We start from the raw sequence: 26536 nt of genomic DNA on the forward strand, positions 1-26536 counted from the left end.
CAGTAAATTCTGCATGCTGATCCCATGCAAGCAAATGGCCATAGCTAAAGACATCGCTCGCCTGTTCATCCGCCATTAGTACCCCATCGGAGGTCTGCCAAGGACAATAACATCAGACAGGGATCCGAAGTTTACTTCAAATTTTTGGAGAGCATTGTTCGATAATTTTGGGACCAAGTTGCATCTATCTAGTGCATTCCATCCGCAAACAGATGGCCAGACAGAAATATACAATTAGCTCGCATTTGATATTCTCAAATCGTATTGCCATGAGACAGGCAGTCAAAATGGGAGCATTATCTTCCTTTGGTTCAAGCCATCCTCAACGACACTCATTCATTTAGCATTGGTCGAACTCCAAACAAGGCAACATTTGGCCGTCGTTTCTCGTCACTTCTGACAAGAATGGTATCGCCTTCCTTTGAGGCCAACAAGACCACAGAAACATTTTCAGAGATAATTGAGTCTCTCAAAGAGCGCCTTGCCAAAGCACAGGAAGCATACACCTGGCAAGCCAATAAATCAAGAAGAGATGTCAACTTTAAAGAAGGGGACTGGATATATTTTAAGATTATGAAGCAAAGACTAAAGCAAGTGGGCAAACATTGTCCAAAATTATCCTTTCGTAGCTTCTGGGCAAGTGGGTGTAGATAGAGGTAGATTAGATTCTGTGCGTATGACATCACTTGCGATGTCATGTGTGAGGCTTGCCCAGCCTATAAAATGGCACCTTGTACTTGCATCTTTCATCATCTACAATACAGTACATTGTGTCCATCAGTCTCCATCATATGATTGTTTCTTGATTGTCTCACCCTCACCATGTTTTTCTATATGGTATGAGAGCAAGGCTGCTCATCTCTCCACTTTCCTTCGCTTACCAGTTGGAGTCTCTAATGTTCATCCTTGCCGGGTGTTTCTGGAGCGGCTATCATACAGTTATGCTGACGCATTTCTTCGTATCTCGTGGCTAGTTATCTATTGCTGCTACTGTTATATCATTGCTTGGATTTCCAGAATCCGTAGTATCTACAACTGTGATTGTTTATCAATAGACCGGGATATTCAAGGTTTGTTAAAAGCTGTTTGGGTTCTATCCTACTGTGCAACGTTGATTTCCAACCGATTTTGGATTTTTCAGTCCTGATCTCCAGTACAGACCTTGGGAGTTGCTGCGTTCTTCAGATTACCACTCTCAAAGGCATGTTACGGTTCTGCTACTACTGCTGGGAGTCTTCTCTTGTATTGATATAGTACTTGCTACTGTCTGCACATTGCACGTGATGCAGCTACTGCCTCACCGAATCTACCAGCAATGTGTATCCCTGCTACGTTGTCACCACGAGTCTGGTCGTAAGGATGGGCTGTAGAGACTATAGGGCATTCGATTGCTACCCGCCAGCCGCATTTGTTGCTACTATCAGATCTAATTACAGCCACCATTATCTTGCTGGAAGACGCATTTCTCTGAAGTTTTGCTTATCAGCCCATAGTTTGCTTAAAACTTGGGGCCAGGTAAAAGATCATTCAGCCCTTTTCTTACTTGATGAAGGTGCAACACATACTTTATATCGTATGAGTTAGCACAAAGTTTGGGCATAGCTACTAAAGACAAAGGTGAAGCACAAGAGGCACTTGGTGCTTTCAAGTGTCATGAAGAAAAGGTGTACCCTCTCGTTGGCAAACTCAGGATGTTCATATTCAAGGGTATCTTGATCACCTATCTTTTATGATTGCCCCGATCCAAGGTGCTAATGTTATACTCGGAATGCCTTGGCATAAGAAAGTCAACCCTCGAATTGATTGTGTAAAGAATATCTTGACCATTCAACACAAGGATCGAGATGTGAGCATTTCAGTTGGAGTTTCATGAAATACTATTCCTATGGTAAGCCATTTACGATCCTCAATAGTTATTAGAAAAGGGATATGTTCTTTCCTTATTTATGTTGCTGAAACGAGGACCCACAAGAGGTTTTGACAAATCCACTTAGTCAAGAAAGGTTGAATTTTCTTAAACAAATTGCAAATAGTTTCTCACAAGAGTTACCTAGTTAGCTTCCACCAAAAAGGTACAAAGACCATAAGATTGACTTAGTTCTTGGATGTTCTCCACCCAATAGACCTCCATACCGAGTCAGTCAAACCCAACAAGATGAGATCTTCAAGCAAGTTCAAGAAGTTTTGGAGAAAGGCCTAGAATGACCTAGTAGTTCCCCTTTCTGCTCTCCTGTCTTACTAGTCCTCAAGAAAGATGGATCTTTCAGGATGTGTGTAAACTATAGGGCCTTGAATAAACAGACCATCAAAAACCGTTTTCCTATTCCCCGAATAGATGACATTTTTGATCATCTGGGAGGATCTTCAGTAAGAATGACAAGGAACATAGAGCATTTGAAAATTGTATTCAAAGTCCTATCACAAAATTGTCTTTTGATAAACAGCAACTTCGTCACAATGAAACGCATTTCAGCCAGTTCGAAACGTTGAAACGTTTCATTGAAACCTGTGAAATGGCCACCTTTTTTGCCCAACTTTCAACCCTTTAAAAAATGCTTAAAAAACAATGCCGCGCGTACTTTCGCGCCACCCTTTCTCACGCACGCCAATTGACGCTTCCTCAGGCGTGCACGCTTGCCAAGGACAGCCTTGACCCTGCCGAGTACACCTTGCCGAGAACAGCCTTCAAGCCTTGAGAACACGCGTACAGGTGAAAGTGTGACGCACAACATTCTCCCACGTGCAGGCTGCAATGTTCCATTGTATGTTTCACTCCAATCTGCTTCAGTTCACGCGTTGTAGGCAGCCACATACACGAAGACATAGGAATATTGTTTCCTTCTTCTGCAGACTCCAAGTTTGTCTCATGCAAATGGAGATTTTCCTACAGGTTGCACTGTGCAGTGTGCACAATGGGAAGGAAAGCTTCACTGAGAGATGCTTGGTTGGATACTGTTGAGATCATACGGTACCCTCGATCCAGCACAAGGAAAAGTGTTTGCAAATACTGTGGATCTCTTTTCACAGAGCAAGAGACACTCGCGTGAGAGCCCATCTTCTATCAGATGGAGGTAGAGGCAGCAAGGGTTATGCCAATGTTCCAGAGAGTATTTGAGAGGGGTATATTCGATTTCTTCCTTCATTGGAGCCACCCATCTTGCCAGAGGCTCTAGATATAGCTGTGGCTAGAGAGAAGTTGAAGGCACAACAAACTGGCCGAGACATTTCAGAGACCGAGGAGGTTATTGTTTCACCTACATGACTTAATGCAGGGGGATCTTCTTCAGCACATGCACCTGCTCCTGCACCCACAACATCAAATACTGGACCGTGTGTTGCTCCTGGTGATGCATCTTCCTTGGGAGGGGGTAGCACAAGAGGGCACGGCCTTTGCCATGAGCCAATGCTACTTTGCAGCAAAGTTGGGGACCTTGCCCACAATTCGAAGCAGAGATTGCAGAGGAGAGGCTGTTCTATAGCTACAATCTTGCTTTCAATGTGGCTAGAATTGGTGCTTACAAGGAGATTTGTGGCAGCTACTTCCAAGGCTGCAGTAGCAGGTTCTCCTCTCCCACCCGCTAATTCAGAGTCACTTCGCACTACGCGACTCTGTGGACACGTGGAAATGATTGGGCAGAAGCTTGGAGGCTTACGAGATGCTTGGAGGACATATGGTTGTGCCATTGTGTCGGATGGTTGGTCTGATATGCGCAAGCGACATGTCACAAATATATTGGTCACATGTTGTGTTGGCACTATTTTTTTGAGAAACATTGATGTCTTACTGCCCGGCCTTTCAGTGATGACAAGTGAGATATCTCATTCCCTTTTGCAACTTTCATGGCAAATCTTGAAATTGATTGTTCAGGGAATATCTTTTCGATTGCTTGTTGCAAAAACATATTTTTTTTAGTCCCTCTAAATTTCAATGTACACTTTCAGGGGCTTATATCTACTCACATGTCAAGCGTGCAATAGAGGAGATAGGGCCAGAGAATGCGGTGCAGGTTATCACAGATAATCATTCCGCCTGCAAGAATATGGGAGAGCGAGTTATGGACGACTATCCCACCATTATGTGGACACCTTGTGCCAGTCCATAGACTTATTGATGCAGGACATTTGCAATCTTCCTTGGATCTCAGATGTTGTAAGTAAAGCGCAGGAGGTGATCAACTTCATTACCCGTAGGCCTAGGGTGCTGGCAATATTCAGATATCGTTGCCGGTGGGAGTTGAAGAAGCCTTCCTTCACACGGTTTGAATACATTTATGTGGTTCTATCAAGGTGTGTATACTGCACAATTATCATGTCTAAGAATAGTTATCATGCACAATTATCACCATGTTCCCTACATCCCTTTTTGCAGATTGTGCAAGTCCAGACATGACATCCAACGCATGGTAGTGAGCAGAGATTGGATAGATTGGCCAGACAAAGTGAAGCCACAATCACAGACATTTGAGGAGACTATTCTTGATAATGAATGGTGGAATGTTGCTGACTCTGTACAAGCAACAATATTCTCCATCTACATTGTCCTTCGTCTCACAGATAGAGAGGGTTGCACAATGGGACTCCTGTATGAATACATGACATGTGTGCAGGCAGCACTGCAACAATGCGCTCTTCCCAGGCCTGACAGGTGCTAAAACACATTGCAATTCTAGGGAGCTTCTAGGATTTGGATCATACATGTTTCATTTATGAAATATTTTTTCACTTTGCAAGGTGGATCAATTGTTGGATATATTCGATACTAGGTGGGGATGGTTCAGGCAACCCATCAATTGTGTTGCTCACATACTCCATCCTAGATGGAGAAATGTGGAGCAAGAGTCGAACTGGATTTTGCTAGATGGATGGACCGCATATGTGGAGGAAGTTTATGAAGAGAAGCTAGATGTGCAGAACTTCCTTGAGGATGATCTCATGGCATTCAGGGCCTCCAAGGGGAACTTTGCACGCAGCATTGCATTAGATGTTGCAAATCAATCAGAGCTGTTGTCTTGGTGGACCAAATTTGGTGGGCTGAATCTTACATTGCGGAGTATTGCATGTAGAGTGCTCTCCTAAGATTGCTCATCTTCGTGTGCGGAGCGTGTGTGGACCATTATGGCAGACATTCACACGAGAAAAAGAAATAGGTGAGCACATAACAAGAATGGCTGAAAGTTAAATTTCATAGAACTAAAAATTGAGTATCTTGCTCATTGCATTCTACAAACAATTTGGTTCTTGCAAACTCACCGTGGAGCGGTTAAACCAACTCACGTGCGTGAACTAAAATCTCAGGCTTCTGGAGAAACTACGAGGCCCCGACGGTGATGGTGTTCTTAGTTGGGAGCCACAACAGGTGAGGCCTGAGGATATAGAGGTCCACCCTGGCGATGAGTCCCTTCTGCAGCTTGTACATGAGGAGGACGATGCGTATGATATCCTTCATGAGAAGCTTATGAGTCTTCACCACCGACAGATGCGCTCTCAGACCCGTCAGCGTAGAGAGACAACTTCACAAGCCGCAGGAGGTTGAGAGAACATGGGATATGGTGGCCAGTACTTCTCAAGCTCGGCCCATGAAGTAATATGTACGCAGAGGACGAGGTACAGACAGAGGCAGAGGCAGGATAGGGCTACATATGAGGGGAGAATTGGAGCACATAGAGGAGTCAACATCCGAGGATACACCACATCCATCACAGGTCACATTGCTGTTTGACAAGGATGAGTCTGAGGACACGACCTCTGACACAAGGAGTGCTTGAATGACTTTCGTTTATGTAGCTTGGAAGCTTAAGACTTTATAATTTATGATCAGTTCAATAGTTGATGTCTTAAGATTATTGAGAAACATTAATGTCTCACTGCCCGGCATTGGAAGCTTAAGACTTTAGTCTGATCAATGTCTTTAGTCTCTTTCTAAGTTTATGCTTTTTCAATTGTTCAAGAACCAGTAGTTGATACTTATCTTTCATGAAAGATTTATCAATTTTCATAATTGTTTTGTGCCATACAACTTCTTGCATGCAATTAGAGCTTTGTGCTTGTACTATATACCTGAAATTATGCAAAATTTCACGTGTTTGCTAAAAAATTACCTAAAATCCACTAATAAAACGTTTCAGCCAAATCATGAAACGTTTCATTGTGACGCGGAACAGCAAGAAGAGTGAATTCTTCCTAGGAGAAATCCAATATCTAGGCCATATTATCTCCAAAGATGGTATCCAAATGGATCTAGCCCAAGGTGGTAAGGTACGTAGTGTACGGCACGCTATCAGTACGTACGGAACGTACTTCTGTACGGAACAAATTTTAAGGTACGTAAACAGTACGTACCATTTGTAAACAGTCCTAGAAACCTGAATATTTTGTAGACATAGCAACCAAAATACTTAAAATAAAGACTGAACCTCATTACTTAAAGTTTAAATCAATTATCAGTTACCAAGCCCATTACACAATACCTCATGTTAACAGTCATAGTGATATAAGCAAGAACCATGAAAGTCATAGATGATAAAAGAGAGTACAAATATCATGTCTACAGCTGCCAGCACATGTCCTGGCCCACAAGTGCAAAAAGCAAAACAATGAAACACTACAGTTGTCTAGACTCTAGAGTCTAGACGCAAGAGTCTCAAATCTCATCATCAGATGAAGATGATGAGTCTTCTAAAGAGAGCATGCCTCCATCATTGATACCATTGCCCTCTTCATCGAACTCTGGCTCAGCAGCAACAAGCTCCAGTGCATCCTCGTCATGTGCCTCGGGAATCTGAGTGTGAATGAGTTCGACAGCCTCATTTGCACGCCTCTGCTGGGTGCGACGAACTGGAAGCTTTCCCCTGCGAATGCTCTCTCGTCTCGCAGAGCCCGGATCTGGAGCTGCCTGGCGTAGAGGAATGCTGAGAGATCGTGCACGTGAGCGGGTCACACAACGATCCACGCTCTCAAGCTCTCTATGTAAAGCTCTCAAAATCTCCTCTTGCTCATCTCTAATCTGCCGATCCACAAGCTCCGGGCTGGGTTCATCTACCATTTTGAGTAGTGTTGGATCAACCTGTTTAAACATGCCACAAATTGCATATTGGACAATGGATATTCATTGAACTAGAAAAAAATTTCTACTTCTAAGTTCTTCTTGAGTCCAAATTTCAATTTATACCTGCTTCAGTGACCCCAAAGCATGGTAGCTTCGCACGAGCCTCATGTTAGCTCTGCAATACACCAACTCTCTAATTGAGAAGTACTAAGGCGATTCCGAATCTTAGTGTGTATAAGAGAGTATGAGCTCCAGTTCCGCTCACATGCTCCAGCTGAGCAATCCTGTGCAAAAATGAGTGCAATGCGAGCAAATTTGTAAATCTTTTAATGCTAAAACATCAATCTTCATTTCCGAAGACTATACTTTAGAGATTAATTACAAGTTACCTGAGATAGAACACGAAGAGCAACTCGTGAAAGGTTTGGAAGACCAACCCTTCCATAAGAGTGCCACCATGTCAAAGGGAATTTCATGGCTTCCTTCCTCAATGACACAGGTCTCGCAAATGAAGCACCAATACCACTCATGTAAGTAGTGAACTCTCTATCGATCTGAAGTTGCTCCTTCTCTGAGAACATCCTTCCCACATACTCTGACTGCTTCATGCTCAAAGCAGTATTATTCCATAGCTCTGGCGACCTGTAGAGAGGATGGAGCATGGCAGCCATCGCATGGATGGGATGGCTCATGAATGTCCACCGTTTGTCTACAATGTCCAAGATCTCACCTCGGCTGAAAATGAGAGATTGAACATACATGTCTTAGGTTATAGTGCTAAGTGTACACATGTCAGTCCTGACTCCTGACATGTCATGAGAATCGAGAATCGAGAAGTCATAAAAATCAAAGAAAGAGGAAGAAATTAGAACTATTGCTTACCGTTGAGCAGTCATCATGGAGCACTGAGCAACATGGTCTTTCATTTGCATAAACAAATGAAAGACCAGCCCCAAAGTTGAGCCCTCCATGTCTATAAGTCGGAGAAGGACATACACGGGCTTAAGTGCAACTGAAAGGCTATGAACTTGCTGCCAAAAATCATCAAGGCCTTCTGCTCATCCAACATGGATGTACGCATCTTCGTATACTCAAGACCTGTCCATGTCTCAGTAGGCCCTACCTGCGCAATTGCTTTCACCATTCTTTTCCATTGGTTTGTCCTTAACACATTGAAGGATATATTACACTCAATAAGAGTACGACAAATCTCCATTTCTGCCACCCTTTGCCACTCCTTTACCCAAGCTTGTGATGAGATACAAGAACGCAGAGTGGATTGCTTTGATGCCTCCCCTGTACCTCTCGCATCTTGTGGCAGGAGGTCCTCATCATCGGCAATACGTGCCCTCTTCCTGCCTGTGGTGGATTGGGCTGAAGCCGAAAGACTTTCACCCTCATCTACTATACCTGAACCTGTAACATCTCCAATAAAAGCATCATGGAGAGCATCTTGCGTACTTTCACCACCTCTAACACTGCTTGCACCACCCATTGCAGGACAATTCTCCGCAATCAATTGGTCCCTCACAGCTTGTGGTATTTTATCACATGGACCACATTGATTGGTGCACCCGATACCTGTCATGTGCTTGATGACGCGAGTTATGGTGCTAGTGTACTGCTCCCCACAATACTTGCATGCCCATAGCCGAGTACCTGACCCTTGCTGAGAAGGGGTGTTAACAACCCTCAGGAAATTGGTGTGGATTACCCAGTTCGGGTTAGTCTTGCGCGGCATGATGAAGCCTGGGCGTGAGAGAGAGCGAAGAAGTTTGCTCTGCAGAGTTTTGCAGGTACACACGATTTTGCAAGTATACACAAATGCCCAAATTTTGGTCGCTTATCCACAAGCGCATGGTCGCCACACGCGCCTCGCCACGCCACACAATTCTTTATTTTTTTTTAAATGTTTCCGTACGGATCCGTACAGTACGGTACCGTACCGTACCGTACGGCTGTACCGTACTGTACGGATCCGTACGTACGTACGGCATCAACCTTGATCTAGCCAAGATACAAGCAATTCTGGAATAGCCTGAGCTAAAGACTCCTCATGAGGTAAGATCATTTCTTGGTCTATGCTCATATTATAGGAGATTCATTTGGCATTTTGCAAAGATAGCTGCTGCCCTACATGATCTCACCAAGAAGAAGGTTAAGTTTAGATGGGCTTCGAAAGAAAAGGAAGCTTTCCAAAACCTCAAACATGCCTTAACCACAAGTCCCGTTCTCATCATTCCTGACTTACGAAAACCCTTCTTGGTAGCAGTGGATGCTAGTGGCGATTGCATTGGAGCTGCTCTAGTTCAAGATGCTCATGCAATAGCCTATGAAAGTAGAAGGCTAAAAGATGTTGAACTTCATTATGACATTTATGAGAAGGAAATTTCGGCAGTGAGGCAAAGCATGGTAGAAGAAAACCCAAAGGACTACTACAATCTGTGCCTATTCCAGAAAGACCATGGGAGCATATCACCATGGACTTCATTACTGGAATTCCTAGCACAAATCAAGGACATGACATGATTTGGACTATAGTAGATAGATTTAGTAAACAAGCTCATTTCATTCCATGTCGGAAACAACTAAAAGCTCCAGAAGCTGCACACCTATTTATTAGGTACATCTTCAAACATCATGGGATACCTAAATCTATAGTTTCTGATAGAGATACTAAATTTACTAGTAATTTTTTGCAAGCCTTGTTTGAAAATCTTAGAACCATTCTAAGTTTTTCTTTCGCATTTCATCCTCAAACTGATGACCAAAGTGAAATTACTAATAGTACTCTACTTGATCTGCTCAAAATCTATGTACAAGATAAGCAGACCATGTGGAAAAAATATCTCCCCATAGTTGAGTTTGCTTACAATAATACCATACACTCTTCTACGGGGGGAACTCCTTTCCAAATCATCTATGGTACATCCTTACCAACTCCATTAATGCAAACTAAGAATAAGATCTTTGCCACTGATCAATTTGTAGAGGATTATGCCTCCGCTTTGCCAAAGTTCGCACAACCATCCAAAAGACTCAAGAAAAACAAAGTGCAACTGCAAATAAAAGACGGAGGGCCTTTGAGATCAAGGAAGGTCAATGGATTTTACTAAAGTTTGAAAAAGGCATGCTCAAAAACAAAGTGGGACAAAAGAATATCTACTTAAAGCTCTTTTTCAGATATTATGGTCCTTTCAAGGTACTGAAGATTATTAACCAAGCTTCAGTTCGACTAGATCTTGCACCACATAGGAAGATACACAATGTATTTCATGTCAATTTGATCAAAGCCTGATATTCCTCATGACCCAGTTTGAGAAGATCCCCCTGAAGTGGAGGATAATGAGATTTCCGTCTACGGATGCTAGATGGATGGAAATCTCTTGAAGTTCAACAGATTTCCATCTATGGATGTTAGATGGATGGAAAGGTCAATGTTTTAGGAGTTTCCTGACATTCTTGATGCTTACGAAGAAGCACTTCAGTCGAGGACAACTGATTGAAAGACGGAGCGAATGTCACTTCTCTTCACAAAGCATATCCACTTGCATGGTAATTTCATTTCTGGAACTGTCCCCGAACTGTGCACACCGAAGAGGAAGAGGTGGCTGCACGCTGGATCTTCCCTGCAAGAGCTACCCTGGGCGATGAAGCGGCTCAGAACTGAGCGGCTGAGGGCTGCACTTGTCTTGTTGCTGCTGCCTTGAAGTTGGATGCTAAGAGCGGGGGGTTATATAGGAGGAGTGGGCAGTCTGCCCCAGGTAGCCGGCCAGATCTGGCCATAGTTGGCTGGCCAAAATTGGTCGGCCAGCCAAAATTGGCCAACCAATTTTAGTCGGCCAGATTTTGGCCAAGGTTGGCTAGCCTTGGCCCCTCCACTAGGCCCTCATTTGGGTCCTTTCTGGCCCCTGAACTGACCCTCTCACCCTACCCTCCTAACACTAACCTAGGCTGACCTAGAATTTGCTTCTTGCTTTTCACCCTTCCCATGAAGTCTGGACAAGTGCATGATGGATTGGCCTTTATATGTATATCATAAACATGCTCTTCGCGGCCCTCCCCAATGGTCTCAACAGTGAACACCTCATGTCTATTGGCCTAAAGGACCATCTCCTGTACCACCTTTGATTTCATTTCAAGTGCTGATTTCATTATTTTTGTCGCTTGTTCAGATATATTTGGCATGTATCTCATGCGTCTCCCGTCTCTGCTGCTCATCTTTGCATCTATTTTTTCCTCGTTTCCATTGTCTCCACTGCAACGCCCCGGTGTGCTGGTGACTTCTTGCTGCATCTGCAGATTAAAACCTGCAAGCATTAGTGCACTGACTTCTTCCTATGTGAGGCTTGTTCTCTAACTGGGTTCTCTAGGGGTAACCGTTGACTGACTAACTGAACCTAAGGCTAGAAGGTACTATGCAGCTCGTGCCTGACTCGTCCCCAGACTGGGGCTCACAAATAGGCCATGACATATAACAAAAAGTCCTATCTGGGTGCTAAAGTAATACACCTATGGTGAGCCAACTTGTCACCATGCACCAGGTGCAGTGGTGCATCTGACATTCCCTCCTCCTTAGCTTGGCGGCAGGTGCATTGCTTCCAAGTAATCCTGTAGTAGTTGAGGGTACTCCTAGAAAAATACTTCGTCCAACCAGACGGCCTCATGTGTGCCCCGATCTCTAAACTTCGTATAGAATTGACGTATCTTGCAACCGGACCCATGCTTCCACTTTTGGAGTAGTATCTGCACTAGCTCCAACACTTCAGCCTGCTCAAGAACCTCGAGCTGCTCTTCTTCTTGGACTTCTGACAGGTCGGGACCGATGTATGGCTTTAACCATGAAACACGAAATGTGTTGTGCATCGTCCAAGTTGCTGGAAGTTGTAGCTTGACGCTGACGTCGTTAATCTTCCGAATGATAGGAAAAGGTCCAAAGCTGCGGAAAAACAGCTTTGGGCAGCGCTTGCCCAGTTGCTTCAACCGTTGCTTTAGTATCCGCGTGTAGAGACCCAATCCCCTTCTTTGTAATTGACGTCGCGTCGGGACTTATTGGCTTGCCGGGTGTACGCCTCCTGGCGCTTATGACATAACTGAGGTACTGGATCTACTCTTATCCATAGGCACTTTTCTTGGCGTTCACGTACAGCGAATTCTTGCGCAATATCTGTAACACCTGCCCAACGTGCTCAAGAATACGTGCTCCAAATTTCAAAAAGAAATTATAAGGAATTTGAAACCAGCCTTCAGATGAATAAAGGGTGGTGAAACTAGCAAATACAACAACCAATAATTCAGCAAGTACACAAAAAGAGAGGCGGGGAGCTAGAGTGCTCCTGCACCAACACAAAGACATTGATTCGCCCCAAACACTAGCGCTACTTTCGGTATTTCTTTAATTAATCAGAGCATCTATGAAAGCCGATTACAATTGCAACTGAACCTTGCAAAACCACGCGCAATCCACACTACAAACTTTAGAAATCTCTACTCAACCAATCATGGCAACAAGGCATACAACTCCCACCAATTCCACAACTGTCCAGGCATCAACCGATGAACTCACAGCACAAATTGTCCACCCACAAGCTGTCCCTACATAAATCGATTGCAAACAAGGCGTGCCCTCACCCCAGAGTTGTCACTAGCAGCTGCTCTCAGCCTCACAGCTCATCTAGGCTGTCACCAAAGCTCTACCTGCTTGCACAACTCGATAATAATGCCAGACAGTGTTGGAAACACAACGGGCAACCAACCCACAAGCCAAACCAGCCCAGAAATAGCATAAACAGGTGCCCCTAGCTCTTACTCCTGCCCAGAAGCTGCACAAATTGGTGCGGCCAGCTCTCCTGAAGCCCAAACACCCACCAAACAGGTGTGCCTTGCTCCTTGCAACCCAAAAACAACACAAAATAAGTGCGCTTGGCTCTCCTACAGATCCGGAAGCTCAAAAATCAATACGCAAGTGGAGCAGCCAACCCTGGGGAGAGGAAACAGGTGGGGGATAGTGGAAAACAATGGCGGCCAGCTTCGGGGTGCTCCTCTGGAGTGGCGACCAGCCTCTCTGTCCTGAATCGCTGTCTTGACTGCCAATTTGGAGCCCCTGTGGCCAAACTGAGCTCTCGTGCCAAAATTAGTAAATGGAATTAAACCACTCTGCTGCCCGTTGTGTTCCCCATTTGGGCCTAAGAATTAACACCAAGAAATTGAATTGCACATCCACAATTTCCATGGGGCTTCTGGGAATTTTAATTCCCCGAGTCCTAGCCCACCTGCAAAGGACCACCATGCCCCCTAGTCCAAAGGTACTCATACCTAATTCCAAGAATTCAAAATTTAAAATTCACTTCAATGAAATTCACGCCTTCGTGACAGAATGGACCACAAAATCCCATGGAAAGAGCTCCGATACCAATGCAACAGGATTTGCCCTAGTTGTGGCTAATCCTAGCTATGACTGACCTAAGGACAAGGGACTAGCATTTGACCTAGTCTAGGCATTCAAATATTACCCTACTAGAGAAATAAATTGATAAGCTGGATAGGTAGTACCTTAAATGCTTGAGGCGGGATGTAAGTCATGAGCTAGACTTACCTCATGGCTTGTGAGGGGCTGCATAGGTTGTTGGAAATGTATTGGTCACCTCCCCATCTATAAGCCCCCAAATGAGGAGAGCAACAAGGGTGTAACATCGCTTAAGAGAGAGAATCTAGGCATGCACTGAATAATTTATTACTTAACTGAATATGAAAGATAATCCACAATAATCACATGAAACATTAAAGAGACGACACCAGATAAGGGGTGAAGGTGGGACCCCGCTCGAAAGCTAGTAGATATATGCAATACAACCACCTGTTAGAAGATTGGACTAGCCAAGGACAATCGGTAGTCAATCTGACACTCAGAAAGACCACAAACAATCAGACAAACTGACACAACTTTCCCACACTTTGGAGAGGTTAGGCAAGGCTGACGTTTGGCTTCATAAATACAATCAATTCCCTTTGATGAATTAGGACTTCCAGCATATCAATTCGAAGAAGATAATCTCCCCGATAGATTGGAGTCAGCAATCAGAAATTCCAGCAACCGAAGGTCCTCCAAAGGATGAGAGAGGAGAATCTGCAAAGAGAGAAACAAAGGAATCTGCTGTTGCAAGAAATTCAGACCAGCAACCAGTAAAACGATGACCAGGAGCAAGATACTTCACCAAACTACGAACCGTCTGTTGAGATTGACATCTCTAGGTGTTCTATAGGGAGTGAGGGCCTTTGATGTGGGTGTACCCGCCCAGTGAGAGAGGTCACTGTCAGTTCTTTTTCAAGGCTCGTTTCGACCTCCACAGGGCTCCTTTCGGCATGATTCCAGCACCCACGGGACTGGAGGACAGAGGGGGATAGAGGGGGGCTGGGCCAGGGATCTGGGCTGACCAACCCTGGCCAACTAGCTGGTCGGCCTAGGGCAACTGGGCCGACCCACTACTTGATCGGGCCGACCACCTACTAGGGCCCTACATAAGGGCCTTCCCCCCTCCTCATTTCTTCATCCACTCCTGCAGCTCCTCAGGTCCTCAGCTCTTGCCTGTTGCCTCCTCGCTGGCCCTACATGAGCCCCATAGCTGCCCTGCTGGCTGCCCACGCTCCCTCTGCAGATCTCCCATCCCTGCCTGCTGCTGCCCCCCTCAATTCAGCCCTCGTTCCTCCTGCTTCTCAGCCCATTTCAGCACCCCATCTTCCAGCTTCGATTGCTGCCTTGGAGTGCCCACCTTGCTGAGATTGAAAACAGCAATTCTCAGAGCTTGCCAATAGCTTCCAAGCTGGGCTGTATTCCAGGACAGCAAGCTGGACGGATCTACACCTTTGGACAGAGAGTTGACTGACACTCTTGTGGAGCACGTGGACTCTGGGATCTAGAGGTGCCAAGCATATAGTAGGAGAACCCTTTTGGTATTGTATCTGTCCAGCTTTGGGCCGACGGAAAGAGGGCACTGACATTGAGGTGGCTCTGTCAACAGTACCCGAGTCTCCGGAGTCAGAGAGATGCTGTGATTCAGAGGGGGACATTCAGGAGCGACACATGGAGGATGATAGAACAGGTAATCTAGATGTATGCTTGAGAGTTGATGTCTTGAGTATACTATACGGTTGCAGATTTAGCCAGGTGGAGGACGGGTTGAAACATACCCTTAGAGCATGTTGCTTGGTGGACTCCAGGCTGTTCACTCATGATGAGGGGGGCCAGTTGAAGGATGCTACTGCTTGAGATCATAGGCAGGGACGCGACGGACGGAGGTGGTGCTTTCGGGTGCTACCAAGGGACCTGTGTACCAGAGTGGTGCTGATGCGGAACCAGATGTGGCAGAACAGGAGTTATTACCCCATCGGCATCGACAGTTTGGCATTGGGCCAAGATGGGTCGGTTAGAGGGATTGTTGGAAATGTATTGGTCACCTCCCCATCTGTAAGCCCCCAAATGAGGAGAGCAACCAGGGAGGTAGACCAGGAGGATTAGGGCATCAGATCAGAGTGCAAACAGACTGGGAAACAGGCCAGGAGACATCCCAGAAAGGAGGCACAGGATAGCCAGAACCAGGCCAAGAAACAAGCCACAGGAAGGGCCAGGACAAAGTTGGTCGGCCAACTGTGGAGACAGTCGGCCAGTTGGGGGCTGGAGGTCAGCCATATTTGGCTGGAGGCAGTCGGCCAGATCTGGCTGGAGGCAGTCGGCCAAACCTGGAGAGGTGGCCGACTAGATCTAGCCGACCACCTACTGGGGCAGCCAGTGCCCTATATAAGGAGACCCCCTGGGGGTTATTTTGGCATGCAGTCTTCAGCAATTCTGGGCTGACTTCAAGAGCAGCTTTGACACCTATCTGGGGCAGATATGGAGTGCACTTCTGGGCTGAGACAGCAGCATGTTTTGGGGCAGATCTGAGGCAGATCTGGAAGCAAAAAGGAGCTGCATTACCAGCACCATCTGGGCCTACTTTGGGAGGCGACTTGGGGGCTGTTTGGGCAGCAGACTTAGCTTGCCAGTAGCTTCCAAGCTGGGCTGTATTCCAGGACAGCAAGCTGGACAGATCTACACCTTTGGACAGAGAGTTTACTGACGCTCTTGTGGAGCACACGGACTCTGGGATCTAAAGGTGCCAGGCATATAGTAGGAGGACCCCTTTTGGTATTGTATCTGTCCAGCTTTGGGCCGATGGAAATACATTGTTGGTTGCTTCTATATTTGTCTTGTGCATGGTCTATTTACATGATTCTCATATTCAGTTGAACTACACATCAGTAAAGAAGTTTGAATGTCCCCACCCACCACTGTGTGATTGCAAGAGCACCCACCCTAATACTTCCGCTGCAATAGACTATCTAGGTCTTCTTCTTCTTTTCCAACATAGGTTACATCCAATTTGGAGAACCAGCCAAAGCAATAGCTCGGCCAAGTATCCATTATATTAATGAATGGCAAATCAACCATATTTACAAATTAGGTACAACAGGCCTTGTATAGTCCTACGGCGGCTGACTGTGTAATTACAAGTCCATATACAGGATAATTTCTTTCAGTCTCATAGACCTTTTTGGTCTTCTGAATACTTTTAATAAAATTTCTTTCTTTCTTTCTTTCTACCTTATTGAGACAAACGAACATAATACCACAGAGCATGATCACCTACCTGCATGTGGCCTCATAGGAATGCTCTAGCCTGCAGGGTCAGCAACCTTTCCAGCTGCATTCTAGCTAACACACGGTTTGGTTTGCCAGAAGTGCTGAGAAGGAGCCGGACCCCTGGGTGCAGAAGTCCAACTACCTTGGCAGCATCTTGGGGGTCTGTCTGTCTCCAAACATCTTCAAGATTTTCGAACATATACAGACCTTGTCTGCTGAGAAACTCAAAAAACTCTTGGGCCTTTGCTTTTTCCTGGCATGTTTGGGGCTGCCCATCCTGGAAAGCGAGGCAGATTTGCATTGAATTGAACAGCGAGGCACATTGAATTGAACAGAAGAAGATACGACGAAGATGAATTCACTCACCCTTCCCATGATGTGCTTCGAAATGACGCGCTCCGGTAACAGCAGCACAGCGGGGATGCAGCTTCGAATTCGGGATCACAGGCGTTGAAATGGAGACAGAGGGGACGTCGTCATTCAGGATTTTGCGCCAAATCTGGATGGAAGAAGATACGTTTAATTATTGGTGGAAAAAGCATGCTCCGATTTGCGCAGAGAATCGATTCGCAGCAATGGTGGTTCTCCCTGCGAGCATTCGCCCGCTCCGCAAACGCTTCAGAGGGAGGAAAAGAAGACGCGCCTGAAAATGATGCAACCGGCAAGCTCGCATCCGAGACGCTTTGGAGCAAACTGAAAACGATGCACCGCAAGCTTGGATCCGAGATCTCTTGTTTGCATTTTTTAATCTCAACCTTGCATTCTTTAATCTCAGCCTTGCATTCTTGTTTGCAATTTTTAATCTCAACCTTGCATTCTTGTTTGCAATTTTTAATCTCAGCCTTGCATTGTTGAACTTCATTTGCACAATACAATCTCCACATAAGAGAGGGTTCTTCATTCAAAAAATCTTAAGAGAATTATTTATGAAAATCAAACCAAAAACTCAATTTACCAGTCAATTTGTCATTATTTCCAATTAGTTTCTCAACGTCTTCGTAAACCCCTCCGACACAGGTTTACAAAAAATCTATATTAAAAAGATCATCTCTCAGATATAGACAAATCTCTACATTATTAATTATCAGTTGGACTCACTCTGACTGAGTAAGTATGCAAGTGCGCCTTTTTCTTGTAGTGAGAACAAATCTAGAAACATCTCTGCATGCAAGGATATAATTCTCGCTGCAGTTTCTGAACCATCGATCAACGACATGTCGAGTGCAACATAGCCCACCACCTATACAAATAACAATAACAAGTGGCAAGAGATAAAATGTTTAAAAAATGCAAGAGAAATACAATTTAAATCAAATGTATTACATCATCACGATGCATCAATGCATAAACTTCACAAGACTTTATAAACTTCTAAAACCAACAAGCCAAATCTCAATGCAATTATGCTCTATGGGTGCTCTATTGAGCACATAGTTGGCACACATAATTGCATCCAACCAAAACTTGTTGGGTAAAGACTTTCCCTTAAGCATGCATCTGGCCATTTCCATCAATGTCCAATTCTTCCACTCTGCAACTCCATATGGCACTATGCGCTGATGTATAATTTCTTGTGCTACTAAAAAATCAGAAAGTTCAAGGGACGTGTACTTACCCCTTATCACTGCGCGGAGGGACAAGAGCTTATTTCCGCTCTCATTTTCAGCCATGGCAAGGACAGGCTTGAAACAAGCAAAGACATCGGACTTAGATTTGAAGGGTTAAAGCCAAGTGTGCTTGGTAAAGTCATCCACAAAGACGACAAAGTATGAGTACCCCCCAAGTGATGTTGTCTGCATTGGTCTGCGTACATCACCATGTACTAAGTGCAAGTTCCTGGATGCACTAATGGTCCCATTTTTTGGAAATGAGAACCGATGCACGTTTCCCAACAAGCAGCCCTCACAGACATGTTTGGTAAGTTTAAGCATCTGTGGAAGGTCCACCACCATATCCTTAAAATGCATATTCACCAGACTACCATAGTTGAGAGGTCCCAATATCTCATGCCATAAATGTAGTCTGAAATTACAAATTCATCTACTGCATTTGCTTCTGTAACAGGAGGGTTTGTTGCCACTTTAGCCTTGGTACGGCTTTAGGACTCAATTAGGCCATTTACACATTGGACATCTATGTAGGACACTAGGGTGTACTTGGGTCTATATGACCCCTCACTTGTACTTTCACTCTATCCATTTGCAAGTACACTCCATTGCATTCTTAACTTGTTGTCTTCCATTCATTGCATTCAACAGTAATCTATTTTTTTCCTTCAAAATGAAAATTTATTCCATTCAAAACGACAATCATACAAGAGGTAGGAGAATAAGAACTCTCTCCCTAGCCTCAACAACGGGGGTGGCCTAAAATGCCACGACATCTCGACAGGCATCAAATGAAAAAGAAATGCTAATAAGAGAAGAGTGAGAGAGAGAGAGATATGTAAGCTTACTTGTAAGACATCCCCGGTATGTTCGTTTGTACGAACTCGAGCATAGGTGGCTGCGCGCTCGAGCTGGGCAACCTTCTTCACTAGGTTGCCCCCCTGTGCAGCCACCTCTCCCACGTTCACCACATTTGAATCTCCTTCCCCAGAGGGCGTAACCTTCTGCGGTCTCGATGTAGATACTGATGTGCGCTGCTCAGGAGTCTTCATGTGCATAGGAATAACCGATGCCTCAATGCCCTATAATAACAAAACATTTATAAAGAGAAATACATTGAGAGGAATAAAATAAAACGCATGAATTAAATACATAGAAATAGACTTGTGTGTGTGTGTGTGTGTGTGTGAGAGAGAGAGAGAGAGAGAGAGAGAGACCATACCGATGAATTCGTGGTGGTTGAAGGGAGGACAAGGGTTATCTCCCCATCATCAGACCATCCATGTATGTACAAGTCTATTTCTATGTTCTCTAAACTTGAGCTTGTACTTGTTATCTGCTTCTCTTTGTTCAAAATTTGCTCAATCTCTTCATGAAAGCAATTCACTTCTTGCAAATAAACATATGTTTCTATCAGAGAAGGAACCATCTCATAGGTTAGTTCAATCAAGCCCTGCTGTAAGTATTAGAAATATTTCATGTTCTTTATGAAAAAAACTTCTGTGAAGGAAACTATACAAAAACCAGTCGTATTGTTACACAAGTTCCCTTCGTATGGAGCATAGAGGAAGAAAACATGAGATTAAGGGCTTACCTTCCAAGGCCCAATGTCAGATATGTTGGCTGCCAGGCGGCAACCCAAGGTTGTACTGGGTATGAGGGGTCCCACTCTCCCGTACCCTAGCCACGCATGCCTCCTCTAGTCTCCAAAAAGCCGGCGAGAACTGAAGGAAGAGCCAGGCGCACCACTATTTTCTGTAATTTTCTTTGTTCGATTGCTGTCCTTGATTGGGATTGTGCACGCAACCAGTTCACATAACATACTCTGAAATTTCAGGTAGAATTCCATGCACAGCTCGCATAATATCTGATCAGGCTCTGTCCAACACCGTCCTTTCAATCACGAACTGTGCGCAGGACTGTAGTGCGGCCTATTCTATTGATTGACAGCCTGGGTCAAGTTTGTTTCAGTTTGGTACAATTTCTGAATTAGGTTCTCTGTCCGATTCAGTTTAACTCAACTTCTGGGCAGCCTGTTTAGTCCTCCCAAGGGCTTTTCTTTCACATGGCCTAACCATGAAAATTAGGGTTTCTGGACAGCAATTATTCTTACAAGGAATTAACTGCCCAATTTAAAGAGGCAAGCAAGGATCCACTTTTCCATAGACTTGTGAATGCCATCCCCATGTTTTCAACGGATATTGTCAATCATGTGACTCCAACAACTCAAAAAGCACCACAGGGGCATACGTCGTGATCATTTCCGAAAGGCTCCCATGGGAGCCTGTTAAGGCTTCTAAGAAGAACATCCCAAAGAAAAGAAAAAGAGATTCTCCCAGCCCCGACCCTTCCTCAGGATCATCATCATCCCGCAGTTCCTCATCCAAGAAGAGTTCACCTTCCACTTCTCCTCGTCAAAATGTAAAAAGGCATCAAAAGGAATTCAAAGGAGGAAGGAAATCTATTTGGTTTACCACCTATGATGGAGACTACGATGAAAATGCAAAGGCTCTACAATTTATGAGTTTGAGGCTGGTGATCATGCTTTCTTCATGCAGTCTAGAGACAGAGGCGAGGTCCCACACACTTTTGCATTATGGCTCCGCAGGATATATTTCTGACCCCCGTTCCAGCTCAAGATTCGCTGCCTACTTCATCGGCAGGTTTAGCCTGGGAGGTGATCTCGGGTATTACATTGTGGTGGATCTGGTGCTCAAGATGTGCGCATGTTCTAGGAGATCGCCATAGTACAGAGGCAGATATATTGGCTACTATATGGCCAGAGATTATCTTCTCCATTAGGAGTCAGTGGGATAGATGTACCGGGTCCTCTGCAGGCAGCGCGCGAGAGATTGATCTCCTTCATGAGGACCTGGGATTGTTCTTTGTTTTTTCATTTGACGCCGCTGGGGATGTCGTGGCATTATAGACTACCCCCATGGATGTTCAATCATATTGTTGAGATTAGGGATAGAGTTCTCACTCTCCCACCCGCTGTGAACATATTACTACTTTCTTTAAAACGCAAAGGCTCTACAATTTATTCAATAGTTTGATGTAGCTTTTCAAAACGGAGATTATCAAGAAAGATCCAAGATAAAGACGTAAGCCTTCATCTTACCAACAATGCAAGTGCGTTGTGGAGCTCTCTCCTTGTTTCAGGGCAAGCCCCCACAACTTGGAAGGATTTCAAATGGTTAAACTACAAGCAATTCTTGCCCAAGTAGTTTTATGAAGACGTGCATGCAGCTTGGGAGGGATTGCGGATGACATCCTCCGATACACTGAAGTCATATAATAAGAAATTATGGACTGCTTATCTTCAAGTTTCTCCTTTCAAAGTCTCTATGAAGACTCAGTTAAGGAAATATAAAGCAGGACAACCTCCTACCATCCGATCTTTTGTCAGCACCATTCGTTGTAAAAAGTTGCAGGATGTGATGCATGTTGCGGCCACAGCCGAGAGGATGGAGGAGGATTTTGTAAAGACCGTAGCTGCCTCAAAATCAAAGGAAGGTGGTTTGTACTCAAGGAATTCCTAGATTCCGAAACGTGACTTTCAGCCAAAGAAGCCGGGGTGATTCCACCGGATGTTCAAAAAGAAACCCATGTTTACTCAAGAGCAGATCGAGGCCTTCCGAAAGGAAGTAAAGTGTTTCTGATGTGGAAAAGCAGGGCATGTGGTTGCCAGGTGCCGCGAAAAGCCCAAAGGCTCGAGGGGCAGGTCATGTGATACTCGTGACTGCAAGGTAGAACTCTCAAGTGATCTCCTCCTTCATACTCCACAAGGCAGATGTGGCACCTACCAGAACAAGATGCTTACTAAGTATACCAATGTGCCACTGTGTGATGTAATTGCACCGGGCGCATTAAATGCTATATAGTGTCGCATCATCAAGATTGAGCAAGGATGACAAAGTGCGGACTCTGGATGCTCTATGTAGCAACGACAAGGGGAGGCGTGTCATCACGGGCATTCCTGAGCGTAGGTTGCATCACCCTAACATTTGAATATATATTGTCTCCTTTGCTTTTTTAAAAATTGATTTTGGCTCCCTTAATGAACTGTTTTGCTCATGCACCATGTGTTTATCGCTTTTTTGCAGATGGGAGTTCAAGTCCTGGCTAAAGAATGAGACACTGTGGTCCCAGTTGCACGAGGCAGGACTTGAAATGTGCAGGCGATGGACTTCCTTCTACACGATCGACGTCGATGAGAGAAAGTTCTTCATATACACTCAAGAAACATAGCGCAAACACAGGGAGCGCCTCTTCATGAACGTGCTCAAAACATTCAAGGCCGATAGTGACTTGATGGGCCTAGACGAATGCGAAACTTGCATGTTGGAGACACATGTATCGGTATGTGTATCGGTATGCTGTGTTGTCGCACACTTTAAGAATATGGCGTTTTTGTGTTTCCCGATGGAGAACCAACCGTAACACGCATGTCCTTTGGAACACAATAGTTTCATGGCCGCACAACTAGCAAGGGGGCCCATCATCGAGATGCCAGGGAAGTGTTTGGAGTGGACCAAAATACATGATCCGGACCTTTGTATGTACGAAGACTTCCACCTGGAGCAACAATGGCCGGAGGAAGTGTACAAGAAGTGCCCGTTGTTCCTTGACTACCCTGAAGGGGAGCACCCACGTGAGGAGAAAACAATGTACTTAACTTACAAAACGTTGCGGGGGCACCGTAAGCCACAAACAACAATGACCGTATAAACCCTAAACCGTAAACCCTAACATTTGCATCTTCCAAGATATTACACGTATTGACAAAGTGGAGATGTATGTCACATGAAACTGAAGATAGCACTGTGGGGGAACGTGCATCTACAAGAAGCATGAGGGAGAAAAGGTCAAGATTGGGAGTTCAAAGCGAACCAATAGACCTGGACAGTCCCATACCCAAAGGTATGTGAGAAGAGTACAATTTGCACAACTAAACACGAGCTAGATTAAGAGTCACATGGACTATTTTTCTTCTTAACAAAGAAGAAGCTTTTCATAATTGGAAATGTAATGGCCTCTGCAGAGACGGTTCCCATTGTGGAAAGGCCTATGAGCCATGTGAGTGTAACACATCCTATACTTGTAGTCACACAAGTTGAAAGTAACCAAGGGGGTGGTAGAGGAGGACAAGTTGAAAGTGGAGAGCAAGATGAGGAGGAGAATGCCATCACCGCCGTGGAAGAAGGTATGCGCTTTCAACACGGACTCTACATTTGTGTTTAAGTTGTGAGTGATGTCCTTGCAAACGATGAAGGTCCGGATTTATGTTCCAGAAAGGCTTCACTCGCCAATTATGGCGCTGCATGAGCTAGTGACACATTGGGACCGTCGGCAATCGACCCTCAATTCACCAGTGCAGTCACGAATAGAACTGAATCCATCCATCCACCAATCCCAACAAGCAAGTAACATGTACCTCTGTTTGTTTATGCTTGAAAACAAGGACATTCTAATAAGGAATTCTCATCTGCGGTCGCAGCCAGAATACAAGACACTGAAGCATTACGTGGAGACCAAGATAACGAGGAGGACCAACAAGGAGATCCCGAGCCATCATAAGTATGGTTTGCATGGGAAACAATCCATGCATCTCACCATTTTGTTTTGAAGCACTGCTAACAATATGTTTCATAAACACAGCTAGAGGCGAGGATCAAGAGAGGCCGCTTCATGTTGAATACCCGACGCATACGCACGTGGGCAAATGTACCAAGCATATTTTGCCCCAATGGCGGGTCCTTACATGCGATCCATTCGAGGCAGGTGAAGCAGTAAGGGACGAGCGGGCATGCCCGGAATTCAACTGGTTATTGGAGTCCCTAGAGGAGCTGAACCACAGAAAGTGCTCTGAGGTAGATGGTCTAAGCACAGACAGTACATGCAATATTATGGTGGTTCACCTTCCTAGCGCATTGCCAGTATTTGGGCTGCAGGCTGCGGTGCCATGGTGGAACACATTCCACACGAGGGATTTCTGCAACGCATTTCATCTTGTTAATCGAGTGCTTGCAGATAATGGTGTTGTTATATTCATAGGGACACCGATATCAGTGTTTAGCCTTTTGACAAACTTCAAGGATGATGAGCGCCTGCGTGAAGCTAAAGGATGCATACAATGGAGATTACATTGTGAGCAGGCCGTACACTTGAAGACACCAATATGTGTGGGGCAGAACATAGAGGTATGCGCTCTGTTCATGAGAGGAGAATACGAAAGGGCTCATGCGTGCGCACATGCATTACAGGTTCACCCCCTTTGGATGACTTTGTGGAGGACAGTATTAGCACCACAGACTGGGTGCGCGATGGGGACAACAAGCCTGTGCGACGTATTGCTTGGCAATTATGTAGTGGCTTTGTCTTAATTCAAAACACAAGTGGTCTTGTAATTATTATTTGGTGTTGTGGTAGGTGGCATGCAAAGTGGGCGTCTGTGTTGGACGAGGTTGTTACAGACCTTCTTAGAACATGGGGACACACTCCTCGATTGCAACGCGGGCTGTGGGGATTTAGCGGAACCCACAGTGCAGGAGGGGCGTAGAGTCCTGTGTCTTGTCAAATCGCATGCTGAGGTGCTATTTGTAAGAGGAAAGGTATGGATTCAAAATTGTCAAGTGCATCAATCTTTGCTGAAATTTGATTATGTACAGTATGTTTCTCCATCTACGCAATCTAGCCCTTCTGTAAACTCATCGAGCTTGTGGTTGTGAACAGTTGCCCCCAGCTTCGAGAAAGCTAGTGATTTTTGATTTGAATGGGGTGTTGCTCCATAGGAGGTTGAAGAGTCAAGGTGCCTTGCCGGTCAAGGCATTCGAGGTAGGGTATCATTTGGTCCTACTGAGGCCTGGTGTAGCGGAGTTCCTACTCAAGGTGGGGAAGCAGTTTGATGTGGCGATCTGGAGCTCGGTACAGGAAGACAATCTGCGGGCCTCCTAAAGACAGAATGTCGCAAATCAACCAGCCACACGCCCTTCTTTGTCTTCGAGCACAGCCAAAGTAAATGTACTGCACAGGTTACAGATGCAAGAAGACCTAGGGGGCGTGCAAAGGGGAAAGGACCGATGACCAAATATGGGAAATGCTTGACCGCCATCGAGTGGCGACACTTCGACCCATCAGCAACATTGTTTGTGGATGATAGTGCAGAGAAGATGGATCAAAATACCGCAAACACGTACATAATCACCCCCACCTTTTTGGGGGATCCCATGGACACAACTCTCCTATCAAACATGTTGCCTTATCTACGAGGATTAGCAATGTATGCCGGAATAGTGCAAGATTTTGTATCCAAAAATCCCTTCCATGTACCACGCGTGGAAGAATAAATAGAATTGTAATTATCTTTGAAACTATGAATTTAACATTTTTGTACGCACCTGCAAGTACTACGATAATTGGACTTGTATCCAGTGCTTGCAAATTGCTTCAAAATGCATGTGTATTACTTGATGGTCTGCATTCATGAACAATGGAATGTAGTACACCCACATCATCTATGGGATCGTGAAAATTCAACATGCATTGTGAGAAAGAGAGAGAGAGAGAGAGAGAGAGAGAGAGAAAGAGAATAGAGGTTATGTTGAGAGAGAAAGCGAGAGAGAGAGAGAGAGAGAGAGAGAGAGATTATCGGTCTATGTGGTCTTGCAGATTCCATCGGATGAGTAGTGGGTCTTGGGACTTGATTCGGAGGGGGCCTTGGAATAGGCATTGTAATCCCTGTGGTTGGTATGAAATTTGGGTAAGGGATATATGGCCTGTAAACTGGGTACCTTCGGAGGTCCTCCCATGTTTTAGATATGGGCATTTGTCCCTCTGTGAAACTAGGGTACCATGATTCTTCCTCCATTGTTGCTCAAAACCAAGATAAGCCTGAGCATTAGGGTAGGGGTTTGGGTTTGTCCCCTCTTCCCTTCTCTGTGAGGCACTTGGTCGATCTGGATTCACCTCTTGACGGCTCCAAGAAGTTGGAGGTTGCCAATTTGGTCTTTGAGGTGGTGCTTCAAAAGAGAACCATGAAGGTTCCGTTCTGGTTGGATTATTAGCTCCCAAGGTGGAAGTATTCACTTCTCCTCCTTGTTTACTCCATGTTTGGATAGTGGCGGGAACTGAATCCCTACTCATCGGTTTTGTGATTGGTGGTGATGTCATGTCTCTAGGGTTCCAATTCACAGTGGTTTGCCCTGC

At 45.0% G+C, this 26536-nt stretch overlaps 3 protein-coding genes across 10 annotated transcripts in view; 2 read left to right on the forward strand and 1 right to left on the reverse strand.

The window, feature by feature from the left end:
* LOC147629563 (uncharacterized) overlaps positions 1-5906 on the forward strand; it is a 51798-nt gene extending 45892 nt beyond the window's left edge. The window contains exons 1-5 of one of the 2 annotated variants that reach the window (XM_086811067.1): positions 3608-3809; positions 3943-4287; positions 4370-4645; positions 4764-5147; positions 5296-5906. In XM_086811067.1, coding sequence (XP_086667193.1) covers positions 4112-4287; positions 4370-4645; positions 4764-5076 — 765 coding nt within the window. In that variant the 5' untranslated portion in view covers positions 3608-3809; positions 3943-4111 and the 3' untranslated portion in view covers positions 5077-5147; positions 5296-5906. Of the gene's footprint in view, positions 1-3607; positions 3810-3942; positions 4288-4369; positions 4646-4763; positions 5148-5295 lie in introns of those variants that run through there. The other variant, XM_086811066.1, reaches the window with a different exon arrangement.
* Positions 5907-6175: 269 nt separating this feature from the next.
* LOC147629565 (uncharacterized) lies at positions 6176-7594 on the reverse strand. Of its 2 annotated transcripts, XM_086811934.1 has the most exons (3): positions 7435-7594; positions 7169-7329; positions 6176-7063 (listed from the first exon to the last, which is right to left on the reverse strand). In XM_086811934.1, exons 2-3 carry the CDS (start codon positions 7211-7213, stop codon positions 6641-6643), a joined length of 468 nt encoding a protein of 155 aa, XP_086668060.1. In that variant the 5' UTR covers positions 7214-7329; positions 7435-7594; the 3' UTR covers positions 6176-6640. The 2 variants fall into 2 exon arrangements, with proteins under 2 accessions (XP_086668060.1, XP_086668059.1); XM_086811933.1 differs by having other exon boundaries at positions 7169-7594.
* A 13265-nt stretch (positions 7595-20859) lies between these two features.
* LOC147629566 (uncharacterized) lies at positions 20860-25701 on the forward strand. Of its 6 annotated transcripts, none has more exons than XM_086811064.1 (7): positions 20860-22313; positions 22435-22690; positions 22798-23053; positions 23147-23251; positions 23373-23534; positions 23623-24942; positions 25064-25126. In XM_086811064.1, the coding sequence occupies exons 4-6, from the start codon at positions 23182-23184 to the stop codon at positions 23955-23957; spliced, it is 567 nt and encodes a 188-aa protein (XP_086667190.1). In that variant the 5' UTR covers positions 20860-22313; positions 22435-22690; positions 22798-23053; positions 23147-23181; the 3' UTR covers positions 23958-24942; positions 25064-25126. The 6 variants fall into 6 exon arrangements, with proteins under 6 accessions (XP_086667190.1, XP_086667188.1, XP_086667187.1 ...); XM_086811063.1 differs by having other exon boundaries at positions 20862-22313; positions 22798-23251; positions 23623-23908; positions 23990-24942; positions 25064-25701; XM_086811062.1 differs by having other exon boundaries at positions 20860-22317; positions 22798-23251.
* The last annotated feature ends 835 nt before the right edge of the window (positions 25702-26536 follow it).

This window comes from Cibotium barometz, chromosome 17 (genome assembly GCF_041138505.1).
Source record: "Cibotium barometz isolate CiBa-2024 chromosome 17, ASM4113850v1, whole genome shotgun sequence".
Taxonomy (NCBI): domain Eukaryota; kingdom Viridiplantae; phylum Streptophyta; class Polypodiopsida; order Cyatheales; family Cibotiaceae; genus Cibotium; species Cibotium barometz.